This window comes from Rhopalosiphum maidis, chromosome 3 (assembly GCF_003676215.2).
Source record: "Rhopalosiphum maidis isolate BTI-1 chromosome 3, ASM367621v3, whole genome shotgun sequence".
In the NCBI taxonomy this organism is placed as follows: domain Eukaryota; kingdom Metazoa; phylum Arthropoda; class Insecta; order Hemiptera; family Aphididae; genus Rhopalosiphum; species Rhopalosiphum maidis.
The window spans coordinates 58,475,691-58,490,552 of NC_040879.1; the positions used below are offsets into that span (position 1 = coordinate 58,475,691).

Below are 14,862 nucleotides of genomic sequence, written 5' to 3' on the forward strand. Positions count from 1 at the left end.
AAACATTAGGAAGAACCATAAAATGCATATTGTAGGTGCTATTGTTCATTTGTAAATTAAGCACGTTTTCATGGTGATACTGAAAGCAGTGAAAGCAGTGCATCCCAAACGACTCCCGTCTATTGGTATTCCATATAATGGCTTCCGTCGAAAAAGGTTTTACAAACAGGTAAATTCTTAAACAACTCCAGTCGAAATACAATTTTCAAACAGGTTAATTCTTACACTACCAATGGTATACCAACTTGAGCTCCTAGTTTCTAGTATAAGTAAACGGATCTTACAATTTTTTATATAAATAACAATAATTATTAATTTTGTTATTTATTTAGTATAAAAATTGTGACAAAAAAATTTACCTAAAATTCAAATTTTTTATTTTTTTGATATTTTTATATTTATTTATATGTTTTACATTTTTTTTTATTTTTTAACTTTTAAATTTAATTCACAATAATACGATAGTATATGCTTTTTATATAGTTTTTATAATTTACTTAGTGTTTTTAACAAATTTTTAACCTTACCTCTTTTAAGATAGTCCTAAGTCTGTATGAAGTTGGGAGGAATTTGTGTTATAAAAAACTGAAGCCGTAAGGATAATTTACCTTTTTGTAGAACTGGAGCCGTTTAGGAAAAGGGAAACCGAATGGGCTATGTCTACCTTAAGCAATCATTTGTGGGTAATTGTATGTCAAAATTGTTTACGGCCTAATAATACGATTAATGAGGTACTCCGTTACTCCAATGATATCTAATAAATGCGCAAACCATAACAGCAGTGTTATCTGGAATTTATTAGTGTAGATATTATTGTAAAATTCAATAAAATATTTTAAGTAATTTAAAAATCAACTATCCCAACACAAAACAATTACTATAATATTTTCTAATTCTAAAATTGTGTTTTTGAAAAAACAGCACATACATATTTAAACTTCAACTATCTTAATTTTTTTTTTTTGCAAGTCTATTAGAATATGAAAAACAACTGTGGTTGCTATTTAAAAATCAAAAGTTAATGATTACACATTAACTAAAAGAGAAAAGATTTTTAAAAATACAAAAATAAAATTCAAAAATATTCAATAGAGGAGAGATAAGTATTACCGTTTCGAAACCTTTTGAACACCCTTTATACTTAGAAACTTTAACTTAATAAATATACATTTAAATGCTATTATTTTTATAGTGCTCAGTTAATACATATTAAAAATTGTCACCATTGGTAAAAAAAAAAAAAACTGAAAAATAGTTAAAAGCAATAAAATTAAAAATATGTTACCTACCTATAAATTAATATAAAACACCGAGAAAATTATGATTGAAAAACGGAAACAAAATGAAGAATTACCTATAATTGCAAAATATTATAATACGAATTCATAAAACTGATATAAAATCATTATGCAATATAAAATAAGGTATGAATAACAAATTTTATAATATATTTATAAAATATATTATAAAGTAAGAAATCCGGGCATTGTATAACAATATCCGAGCAAAGTATATTAAGAGGACGTCATACCTGCGTGTGTTGTCTCTGTCCTGTTAACGTAATTTAAACTGACGTATATTATATATCGGTACAACATGATTGCGCATTTTCTACCTTTTTAACTGAAAAAAACACAACACGAATGCGCAGTTTTTACCTTTTTATACTTGAGAAAATACATCACTATTGCGCACCTTTTACCTTTGTTTTTTTTTTTTTGAACAAACACAAAATATATTTATATATATATATATATATATAACAGAAATCAAGTTCTTATAACTTTTTAGCACAAAATCATGGTTCTAATATCAGCAAATAATTATATAAATATCTCATTATTTTTATATTTTTTCCGAGTATTTATTATAAATGCAATAATTTCTTCTTGCTCTTTCGATTCTTTTTAATACTTTAAAAAGTTTTATATAATATATTTTTAAATAAGATTCGCTTTGAATATCCAATAAAATACGTATAACTTAGTAGGTAAGTAGATGAATGAGATGTATAAAACTGAGCTTTATAGTGGCTATGGAAAGATTTTGGCACATTGTTTGTTCTTGCTTCTGTTGAAAGTTCAGTTGCCAATAAAATTGGTAGAAAAGCGACATCAGATGATATATAATCGTAACCTAACCCAAAACTACGTTTTTGTGCTAAAAAGTTAGAAACTTATTAATTAGAACTTACCTATTTATTGTTATAATTTTTTTTTTTTTTGGCACTTCGTAATAATGAATTAGTGTGTTGTATTATTATTATTTTTTAATTATACATATTATGTTATTATTAATGTTGGTATATTTTTTGGCCGGAACACGATTGAGCACGATTGACCATTTTCACAACACGATTGAGCACGGTTACGATCAAACAATAGGTACCCAAAAAAACCCAAAAACAACACGATTGAGAACGAAAATAGGCGAGACGTTGCCACTTTGTGCCGTAGAATATTGTTATTAAAAAATAAAATACATTTAAACATAGGTACATTTTTATAAATAAAAAAATTTTTTTAGTTTTTAATCATATATTATTATATATTAAGATAGCGTTTGCTGGATCAGTTAGTTTAGTATATTATATTACAATTTTTTTCTTTGTTTTTACAATATAAAATTAAAATTAAAATTTGTTCCTCTTAAATATACCAAGTATATAAATATATGAATATACGTTATATATAAGAATTAAAAATAAAAAAACTCATATAGTTATAAAAAAAGTAAAAATTTAAATTTCTTTCCCTAAATACTTATTATCAACTTTTAATAAATATTTAAGGAGACTGTCAAAATCTATTAGTAGAGCGCGAATTTAAATGCATTAAAAATCAACCAAATATGCATAAATACATGCACTAAAATATTAAAAATGTCTTATGAGCAATAGTGAAATAATGTAAGTATACCTATTAATTTATTTTGATATTAATCGAAATGCACTAAAAAAGTTTCATTTTTTAAATCGTTATGTCATGAATCAAATGTTGTGCTTACTAGCTTTTTGAAAAAGCTTGAAGACAATGCGTTCCAGTTTTTCATGTTCCGCATCGTCGTATGAGACGATTTACACGTTGTCGTTATATGCGAAGCCAAAATCGAGTTCACCAAACATGCCGATTATAAGTCGTTGAAAAGTTTGCGCTGTGAAGCCCGAAACACATATAATGGGAACTCAGAAAGTCTGAACGGTTCACTCCTTCATTTATAACTCCTCCTCAACCAACTAAGGCATGTTAAATTTTTTTATTTTTAATACATTTGTTTTTGTTATTTTATTTTATGTTACTTTTAAGAAACATAAGTACTATGATGGAGATTTTGAAAGTGTAGATGACTTAGAAAGTCCAAATAGTCGACGGAAATTATTTATTGCTGCTAAAAAGTCCAATGAAAAACATATATCTACTATAAAAAAACTAAGGATACAAAATTTAGTATACAGCAAAAAATTTCAAATTTTGAACAGTTGATTGATAATCTAAAAAATGAAAATAAAATTAATGAAAACTGCTTTTCATTTTTGAAGGTATGATTAAAAGTCTTGGTATTTATACTGCAATGTGTATGGTAATTGGTAACTGGTAAATGTTTGTAATTTGTTTTGAATCAATAAATAAATAATTGTTATTAGTTAGGTATTAAGAAATATAAGTTATTGTCTTTATTTTATTTTTTATGTATTTAGGAAATGTGAATTTGTAATGTCGATGAATTTAATGTAAATTTAACAATGATTAAAAAAATAGTTATATAAACAATTATTTCTTCCTTTTTAATTACTTTTATAAATCTCTTTTATCTAGGAATGCCTACCAACTGCAGAAACTGCTCTTCTAAAAAGACAATTAAACCATGAAGGCGGTGCATACTCTCCTGATTTACGTACATTTGCCTTAACCTTTTTATTCACCGAATGCCTACAACTTTGTACGTGAAACTTTTCAAAATGCTTTACGCACTCCTAGCACCCTACGAAAGTGATATTCACGTATTGATAGTAAACCAGGTTTTACGGCTGAAGCCCTGAATGCTGTTGAAATTAAATTATAAGAAATGGAAAGTAAAGGCAAAAAACTTATATGTGGATTAATAATAGATGAAATGCACATCAAAAAAGTGTAACGTTCAAAGGAGATAGATTGATGGAGTATGTAAATCATGGAACTGGCACCGATGGTTGTGATGGACTTCCCAAAGTTACTCAAGCTCTTGTTTTTATGCTTGCAGCCATAAACTCAAATTGGAAAGTACCAGTTGGTTACTTTCTTATAAATAGGATAGGATCAACGTAAAAAGGTAACGTAGTAAATACATGTATTGAATTAGTGCACAAAATTGGAGTCCAAGTTAGAACTCTAACATTTGATGGGACGGTATCTAATTTTTCTATGGCAAAGTATTTAGGAGTTGATTTATCTATGCCTTATCCCAAACCTTTTTTTAAGCATGAATCTGGAATAGTAGTATATATTTTATTAGATGCCGCTCACATGCTTAAACTATGTCGAAATACATTGGGTGACTGGAAAACTCTATATGACGAGAGCATGAAACCAATAAAGTGGTCATTTTTTCAAAATTTGGTTTCTATACAGGAAGAAATTGGTCTTCATGTGGGAACAAAAATCCGCACCAGACACATTAGGTATCATAAAGAAAAAATGAAAGTGCGTTGAGCTGCTCAAACTTTCAGTTCAAGTGTAGCAAACGCACTAGAGCAGAGGTTCTCAAACTTTTCCTACTCATGGCGCCCTTTTAGAACTGAAGTTTGCTCATGGCACCCTTAATAAAATTTACGATATTTTTTTTAAATAAAATAGATAAAATAACAAACATGTGTAATTTTCAATAGATAATATGGAAATATTTATTTTATATAATTATACACTGAAATATTTAATTTTAACTTTATTAGGTAAAGTAAATTAGACTTATTTTATTTGTAGAAAACAATTGAATTAGTGAGATGGATGAGCCTGGACAGCATTATACAGTTTTTCAAATCTTGGGATCAAACTTGATACTGCTACTCTCATTTCCTTTTCCACATTGATTTTTGACCGATATTTGTTTTTTATCAAAGCGACCGCCGAAAACCCAGCTTCACATAAATATGAAGTAGAAAACGGAATTAAAACACATAGAGCTTTTTCACATACAAGGGGATATTCATTTTTTATTGAAATCCAAAATATGGTCAATTCCATATTGGTAAATTTTGATTTCAAACTACTGTCGCAAGAAAACTTAATTCGACTTTCTTCTTCAATAGAAATAAATTCTGATGAAACAATGAAGTTAAATGGATCTTGAATCCATACAAATTTATCAGTGTCTTCATTTTTGAAATATTTCTCAAACCATATTCAAAAATTGATTTCATATCTTGAGAAATCTCAACTCTATTAGAGGTCAGAAACTGCTGCAATATGGAAAAAGAATCTTTGCTCGTGCCTTCATTAATTTGTCTTCTCCATAGTTTGAGTTTTTTTATATAAGCTGTCATTTTATCCACCGACTTCAAAATATGCGTATTATTTCCCTGCAATGAGGTGTTTAATGCATTCAGTTTTTCAAAAATATCACACAAGTATGCCAATTTTATTAAACAATTTTCGTCAGAAAATTTATTGGCATATTTGTGCCCTTCTTCTTTAAGGATTATATAAATTTCTTGCCGTAGTTCATGGTATATTACACCAGACACGAACAGTCGTTTATCTTTATCAAATACAATAATTGGTTAGTATATTAATAATAAATGATTGTAGGAATGCGGCATTTTTAATAATCAAGATAATAGTAATCAAAATGACCGTGTCCGTCATAGTAAAATATGGTTGTTTATTTTTAGACCAGATAATATGGTCGGCAACGAGGCATGGCTGCGACTCCCCTGACAACACACCGCGGCGCACAGTTTGGGAATCTCTGCACTAGAGTGTTGTTTAAAAACATTAAATAGTTTTGCAGATTGTAATGTGACAATAACATTTTTTAAGAATCTAAACAATATATTTAACTTTTTAAACACAAGGAACTTCTTAAGTAAGTCACAGTACAAAAGACCTTTAAAAAGAGAAAACGAAAGTGACATATTTAATTTTATTGATGATTCCATTAAATACTTGCAATTATTACATTGTGAAATTGGTAAAGATAGTACTAAAACAATAGTTCCTGTCATCAAATCCACTCGAAAAACTGGGTTCATTGGATTAATAATTTCATTACAAATCATCAAAAATATGTTTATTGATACAATTATGACAAAAGAATTAGATTTTTTTATTAACATATAAAATAAGCCAAGATCACCTTGAAATATTTTTCTCAGCTATCAGTTCAAGAGGAGGCTTCAACAATAATTCCACTGCTTTACAGTTTGAAATTTATTTTAAAAGACTATTAGTTCATACAGAAATAATGACATCATCTGGAGTAAATTGTATGGTGATGGATATGACAAAGATTTTATGGGTCAGTAGTAGTACTTCAAAACCTGTTGAAAATTCCAATATTTATTTAGATATGATATGTGCAGAAATAGAAGATGACGACATTAGTTTCAGTACAAACCAATTTAATGTTTTACAACAAGTCGTTGAAGATATTGTGGAGTACATAGCAGGGTTCATTGTCCGAAAACTTTCACGGAAATTAATTTGTAACGAATGTACTGAAGTTTTGACTCGAACTAATACCGAAAGTGGATCATTAATAAATATTATATCACGTGGAGGATTAATAAACCCATCATTAGATGTTATTTATTTATGTAAAGTGGCTGAACGAATTTTTAACTCTTACAAAAGTTTGATACCAACTAAACCTAATATTATCAACTATTTAATTATTAAAGCTTCTTCAATAATTAATCTAAAAAATATTTTTATTATATTAGCTGGTCATTTTTTGAATCAAAATCCATTAGATAATAATTTGCTAAAACATACACATTTAATTTTTAAAACTTATTTCAGAATTCGTATGAATCACTTTACCCTGGGTGAGAGTCATCCAAAACAACGCATACGATTATTTTTAACTAAGACTATTCATTTTAAAAATCAATGATTTCAAGATGATTTTAGATTTATTATTTTCATATTATTATTATTATTATTTACCTAACTATTTCATTTTTTTATATTTTAATTTGATAACTTTATAATTGACCAAATATAAAAGATTTATTATCTAATGTTTATGTGTTCATTTTATGTCTATGCTTAAAACTGATATTTGTGATTTTTAAATAAAATACATTTTTTGATGATTTTTTTTCCATGTCATTATTCTGTGTCCCATTTTTTCCTAGATTCATATTTTATATTGCTTTATAGGTACTCTACTTACATTTTAAAGAGCTAAGATAATATTAAAAAAGTTTTAAATCCTATATTTAAAACATTGTATGTATTAATTAAGTGCATTTATATGTCTATGACTTCAAATAAGCCGCCTTTTTTGTTTATTATTCCATAATATTACATTTTGTCTTACCTAAACTATGCTCTTTCTCTTTCTAACAATCTTATTTCAATAAACTTATGGCAGGGTGTGGGGGAGTAGCAGTGTATATCTTATTATATCTATGATATTTGTAGACAATTTTGGTTATGTAAAGCAGCGGTTCTCAACCTTTTTTGTCGAGAGGACCACCAATCTTGTAAAAAAATCTCTGAAGCTCACTAATGATTAATAGAACACCTATATACGCGTATATATACTATGTATAATTAATACTATTAGGTATATAATAATATTATTTTCAATTAATACGTTATCAATATTAATATTATATGGATTACGGCCCAGTTCTACGTTGCCCACAGCCCACTTGTGGGCTGCGGCCCATGGGTTGGGAACCGCTGATGTAATGAAATATAACAATTTTTTCTCGATTAACCTTAACAATTCCTGTTCTTTTATTATTATTCAAAAAACTTTAATTTTAACACTACAGAAATAAAGTTGTCGGATAACCATTACAGCAGTGTGTTTCTAGGATTTTTTTTTTTTTTGATTTTAAAGGACATATTATTTTAATTATTTAATTTTGTATGCATCTATTTAAAAGTTTATAAAAAACGAGTTATGTTATAAGACATGTGTATAATATATATTTTTTAAATTAATACAAGCTATTTTAATAAATTAATGGTTATAAAAATTGTTTAATTCCTATTCTTAATATTATATATTTGAATTGAATACACATAGTAAATATATAATTTATTGGTAACCATTTATTATACTCGAAACATACTTAATACACTTTAGGATTGAATTCACTAATTTTATTCTTAATGTTATATATAATTCAAATATAATAAAAGGTAATAGATTAATACAATTACAATATAACTAGTTATTGACAAATTTCGGTGATACAACATTATATTTTTTTATTTTAAATGTATTAAATAACTGATCGGTGGGTTCATATCGAACTCTACACCATTCTCTAATGCCCAAAGCTTTTGCTACTGCAAATAATAATAAAAAAACAAGATTCAATTTTATAGCCTCTATAATTATTAATATTTATAAGTTATTGAGCTAAAAATAACTCAGAAATTAACCAATAAAGTCTGAGTAGTCCTTTTTTTTAATGTTGAAAGCATTAAGTATATCTTGTAGTTTTCTATTAAATTATGAAAAACATTATTTTGAAACATTTTTCTGGTGTGTTTCTTAATCACATGCTTGTTATAGAATCATAAATTTCACTAAAATTACATTGGTTACTTTTTTTTATAATTAATATTTTTTCACATAATATATTATACATATATACTCTATGTAAAAATAATAACAATATACTTTCATAGAGATTATTTTTTATAGGTAGTTTTAAATTAATATTAATAAAGAAATATATTGTATCATTAATTTTTATGTATTGTCAGTCTATCATTAATTATTTTTCAAAAGAATACGTACGATCCTTCATTTTTTTAAAATGATCATTGAGATAACCATAGTACATCTTTTGAAACTCTAAAACAAAGAATCGTACAATTATTTGGTACGTACTTTGAATAATGAAATTACATTTAATTATATTCCATTTTTATTTTTTATTTTTAGATTAAATATTTGTTATTAAAAATATTATATTCAATAAAATAGACGTTAATTTTTTGTTTATGAAGTACACTATAATATAGTGATTATATATATATATATATATATATAGGAGGTAAGTGTATGTTTTATTTATAGTTTTAATTAATTAACTTTTTCAATATTAGGCAAATCGATGTAACACCTTAAATCTTAAGTAATGCAGTACTGATTATAATAATGAAGTAGAACACAATACACAACCCATATTAATATCAATAAACCTCAATTACAAAATTATAAACATTTCACTTGAGTTATATTAAAATACATTTTCGATATTATTTTAAAATTTAATCTTGAAAAAAATTATATTATAATAAAAATTACCTGAAAATCTATGAACGATCTCATTATCGACATCTGCAACAAAGAAAATATACTTTAATAAATGTACCTAGTGCTTAGAATTAAACATTTTTTTTTAATTCTAATGTTATCAATTTACCATAATACTAAAAATAGTATACATAAGGTTATTATTCTTTAAATTTTAAATTTTTATTATTACCTGTTCTCCATTCAGATTTATTCTCTAATAAATTAAATTAAAATAAATTAAATTATCTGTTTTGCTATGCCTAAACAAATTGTTCCTTAGGATTTAAAGTAGTATGTACGATTGTATCAAATAAAATTATATTATACACTATAAAAGTATAAAATGATAAAATGATTATTTTTTACCGTAATTAAATACTATTTGGATATTGCGGTATTTAAATTCTAATAAATACAAAATAATTAATTATAATTTTATAAAAGTCTAATAGAATAATCTATTAGATTTTAATTTCAATATTAGATTAAAGTGACTGGCTCAGACATTTTATTTTAAGCCAGTTAAACGAGTTAATCCAATGAATGCTTTGTGTAAATGGCAAGGTTAATAATTTTTCTAAAAGTTGTATACTATGCTTTCCGTTATTATCCTATTTCATGCTCAAAATTGTATTTTTTTTCTTTAAAATATTTAATTCTATTTTAATATTATTCCGATTATTATTGTATAAGTACCTAAAATGTTTGCATTTAATAACGGCTTACCCTATACATATAATTTTACAAAGGTAATCATTTTTTTTTTTTACTATTGTAAATGCATGGATACTGTTATATGTAACATTTATAAAGATTTTTATAAAGTAAAAATGTATTCAAAGATAATAATAACAAGACCATTATTAGGCTATAACTAATAAATACCACATTTTTAGCTTAAAATAGTTAAAACATGTGGGGAAAACTGAAATTTATAAATTTGTGAGAAACAATGACACAATTTAAACATATTATAAAATGTCTAATACTATACATGGTTACATACAGTTATTATTTTCCAGTAATATAAAATATGTAGTTCAGTTGTAAATTTATATAAGAAATCAGTAAACTGCTTATATTATACTTACTGCAAAAAAATGATTTTTCTATCGATTCTGTTAAAAATAATTGATTTATTTATTATTTTAAAATAGTCAATGATACCATACGATCTTTCTTAAGCATTAGTGTGAAATAATGTTTTAATTGTATGCGAACTATAAATGACTGCATTCGATTTTCATGAATTTAGAATTATATTATTTATGAATGTATGTCAATCATGATTTAAGATAGTATGGTTGCCCTTCAACTATAGCACGGTCTTATATTAGGACTGTGGACTATAGTAAAATGGCTTATGACACGACCTTCAATATAAAAATATAAATCAGTTGTTATTAAAAACGTAGAGCTGATAGCGGAGAAAATAAATTTTATGAGGACTGATTTTACCCGCCTAAAATTGAAAATATAAATAAAATAATACTGTATAATAAAAATAATATATTGTGTACATTTGTATCCTTAATAGGACTTAAAAATTAGTTTGTTTGTTGTTTCTAAAACTTCTTCTTTAAGGGATGAATGGGAAAAAGTTTTTAAAATTAGTTTTAAAACTAATTTTAAAGTATGTCGTTACCATTTCAAAAAACAGGATGTAATTGGTACTTAGGAATCTGGTACAGGATTTTGCAAGTATACAGTAGGTATAATAATATAAAATTATTAGTTTAAATATTTATTATATTTTTCAGTTTTCTGCAAAATACTCATCCCAATTCATATACTTTAGATATGTTTGAAAAGCCTAGACTCTTTAAAGATACAATTCCAATAAGTTTGAATTTGCTGTTTGCGGCATCTTATGTAATTATCCATTTTTAGGTGTTAAAAGAAGCATTAGACTGGATAAACAATTAGGAAACAAATTTAAATAATAATTATATTGAAAAAAAAAGATTTTTTTAACTTCAAATCCTGCTAATGGTTTGAAAGTAACTTAAAATCTACACAAGATGCAGTTAATTATCTGCTATATGAAAAAAATTTACAGATGTATTGACATCTAAATTTAACCAAGATTGTTTGGAAGTAAATATTACTTAAATTAAATAATATTATAGATATACACACATGATTCTAAAAAAAAATATTTTCATTAAAAACTAATATTTATTTTCTAGACATTTTTGGAATTATATGGCAAGTCAAGTAGCCGGTCCAAATGACCATCCGTCTTGTCCTTCTTTTCTCATACTCAATAGAATGATTAGAATGATTTCAGTATTTAGAATTTTCATTGATTTAGCCTTCTAAAAGTGGAAATTGTATGATATTTGAAGGTAAATTCTTTATATCTATTGAAATTCCAAGTAAAAACTAACTAAATAAACTAATATAGTAATATTAGTACCCATTGTACCCATTATATATATATAAATATTATTTTAGATAACGCTCCTATTTTAACAATAGCCGATTTAAAACAAATTACAAAACATCCATATGATTCATTAAAAATAAAAATAAAATTTTCACATCATTGCTCGTAAAGTTGAAAAATATTTATTATAAAATAAATCGTATATAGTACTTGTGCATGCTAAAAATAATAAACAATATTGTTAATAATTTTCAGAATTACATACTAATGTATTCTAATACATTTAATCATTTTAATCTAAATTCACAGTATCAATAAATTAAATTATTATTTTTTTTTTCAATATTTGTGGTTATAAACTTATAACTTATTCTTTAAGTGCCGACTGAACAATATTAAATTAAATATAACCGTATAATTGAAATAGGTAAATAATTTTTTATAAATTATTAGAACATGTAAAATAGCATACTAAAGGTAATATTATGAGCTTACTTTCAATTTCTGTGAATGAACAAACGAAAATAGTTAATGAGAGTTATAAAAATAATAATTTATGTAACGAAAATACTAGATAATATACAATATAATTCGATATATTATGTTAAATTGTATAACAAAAAATACAGTTATTTAATTCATAAGATTTTGTATAAAAATATACTTGTAAAGTGTTAAGTCTTTGTCGTGAACAGTCTTCACTAAATGTAGCTCACGTTTATATTACAAGTACATATCTATCATTCATAGTTTATACACATTAGGTTTTATCTATAAAAAATGTTATAGAAGTGAATATATATATATTTATATAAGTCGACTGCACAAAATTAAATTAAATATAACTATATAGTTGAAATACATAATTTTTTCATAAATTTTTAGAATAGCATACTTAAGATATATTATGAACTTACTTTTAGAAACTGTGAATGTATAAACGTAATTGGTGAATAATTATTATGAATCATATATATACATGCTTTATTATAAATATACTATGATAAACAATATGCTATTTTTATGTGTAGGAATAAATAAGAATCTGTCTACTTTTAGACATCGATGTACTATTTTATTCAACTTCAACAATAATAATAATTGTGTATATATATATATATAATATATATTATTATTTAAATTAACATTATGTTGTATAAGTATAAATATTTTATGTAATAAAAAGATATGTATTTTAATACTATATACAAATATAACAAACATTTGTACATGTATAGTATGTTAGTAAACTTACTCGTTAAATCTGTTAATTAATGTTATAAACATGAATATTTGATAAATGTAATTATTTAAAAAAAATATATTTATTGTTCAATAGTTATTAAAATTTTAATCGTCTTTTTTGTTTGTTTTATCGATTTTTGTAGATTTTAATGGGAACGATTAATATATTTGCAATTATCTAATTTTTTGAGATACAAATATATAAAACAACACTTTTAAATAAAAAAAAGAATATTTTGATACTCGACTTTGAGAGCGATTTCTGGTAAGAAATTAAATATAGATGATTTATTTTAAAGTTGAATAACATTATTAGAATCTTCATTCTTTCATCTTTTAAACAAGTTTTTTATTGAGATGATATAATTTTCAAAATATTTTAACTACTCTAATGCCATTCATAAAAATTATCAATCATACTCAATACTATTAGCAATAGGACATTTTATCTTAAAAAATACAAAAATTATTTTGTTTATTAAAAATATTTTTAAAGTTAAACTAACTATACAATAAATATTTATAAATCTATTATCGTAAAGTATTAATTATTAAACAATAAGTTTACTAATGACGATAATAATAAGCAAATTTGTGGCCTTACTCTGGATAAATTTAGCTATATAATTTCAATAAAATATTTAATAATTTTAAATTATTACAAGTTTATATAAATTAGCTATTATGGTTAATATTAATGACAAACATATTAAGATTATTTTATATATTCAAGTTGTGTTTTAATAATGATTGACAGTTAAAAGTATAAAGCGTATAATAGGGAATATGTATAATTCCAGAAAATGTATATGTATTCTAAAATAGAACAAATACTTTGATATACGACTTTGAGAGCGGTTTCTGGTAAAAATTGGATTTAATTAATATATTATAAAGTTCAAAAAATAATATTAGAAATATTGTTTGAGATATAGTTTCGTTTACGTACAACGTACCTAACAGGTGTAACAGTTGGCATGTAATTTTGGCCGCATTGGGAATCAGATTCCAGTGATTAAGCTCTGGATAAAGCATACCCCTTATTTCAGAAGTTTTATTAGGTTTATGGCATGGTTATTGAATTTGAAGTCTAGGTGATATTTTAACCTAGGCACTTGATTGCCATGGTATTACGTGTAAGATTTATTTAAGATTTGAAATCAGGGAATGCTCTAGGGTGGTTGAAAACGATTGCTACTGATTTTTTCGCATTTATTTTTAGTTTCCATTTGAGGAATAATTCCATTGACATCTTTAATTTTTTTTGTTGCTGAAAAGATGCTCTAGATGGGTTACAATTATTGATGGTAAACATTTGTATCGGAAAAAACTAAATGTGTGGCATACTGGTTAAATGTATATCGTTCGTTTATGTAAAATAGAGAAATAGAGGTGTTATAATGGGAGGAGAAATGGAAAAAAACAACATTTATAGTAATATAGTGATAATTGAAACGAGGTCGCAGAAATCAGATATTTTTTAGCAAGGGTTAACAAGTCTTAAAAAAAATGGCCTAGTCTATGATTGTCAGTATAATCATTGAGACCGAAAATTATGAATAATGTAATTGTCAATAATTGTTAAAATTAAATTTTGATACTAAATAAATGAATGTAATACTTGAAAATGTATAGTTTATATTTATTATACAATGTAATTTAAAGTATTGTAATCTTACGAAAACATCCATTGTTTGGTTCTGAAACTATAAAGAGGTATTTTCTTTTTTAAACACAATGCTCTGATTTGAGATAAATATTAA

General features: G+C 24.8%; 1 protein-coding gene across 1 annotated transcript; it reads left to right on the forward strand.

The window, feature by feature from the left end:
- The first annotated feature begins 4,154 nt into the window (after positions 1-4,154).
- LOC113558265 lies at positions 4,155-4,688 on the forward strand. The gene is made up of 2 exons (XM_026963741.1): positions 4,155-4,269; positions 4,339-4,688. The coding sequence occupies exons 1-2, from the start codon at positions 4,155-4,157 to the stop codon at positions 4,686-4,688; spliced, it is 465 nt and encodes a 154-aa protein (XP_026819542.1).
- The last annotated feature ends 10,174 nt before the right edge of the window (positions 4,689-14,862 follow it).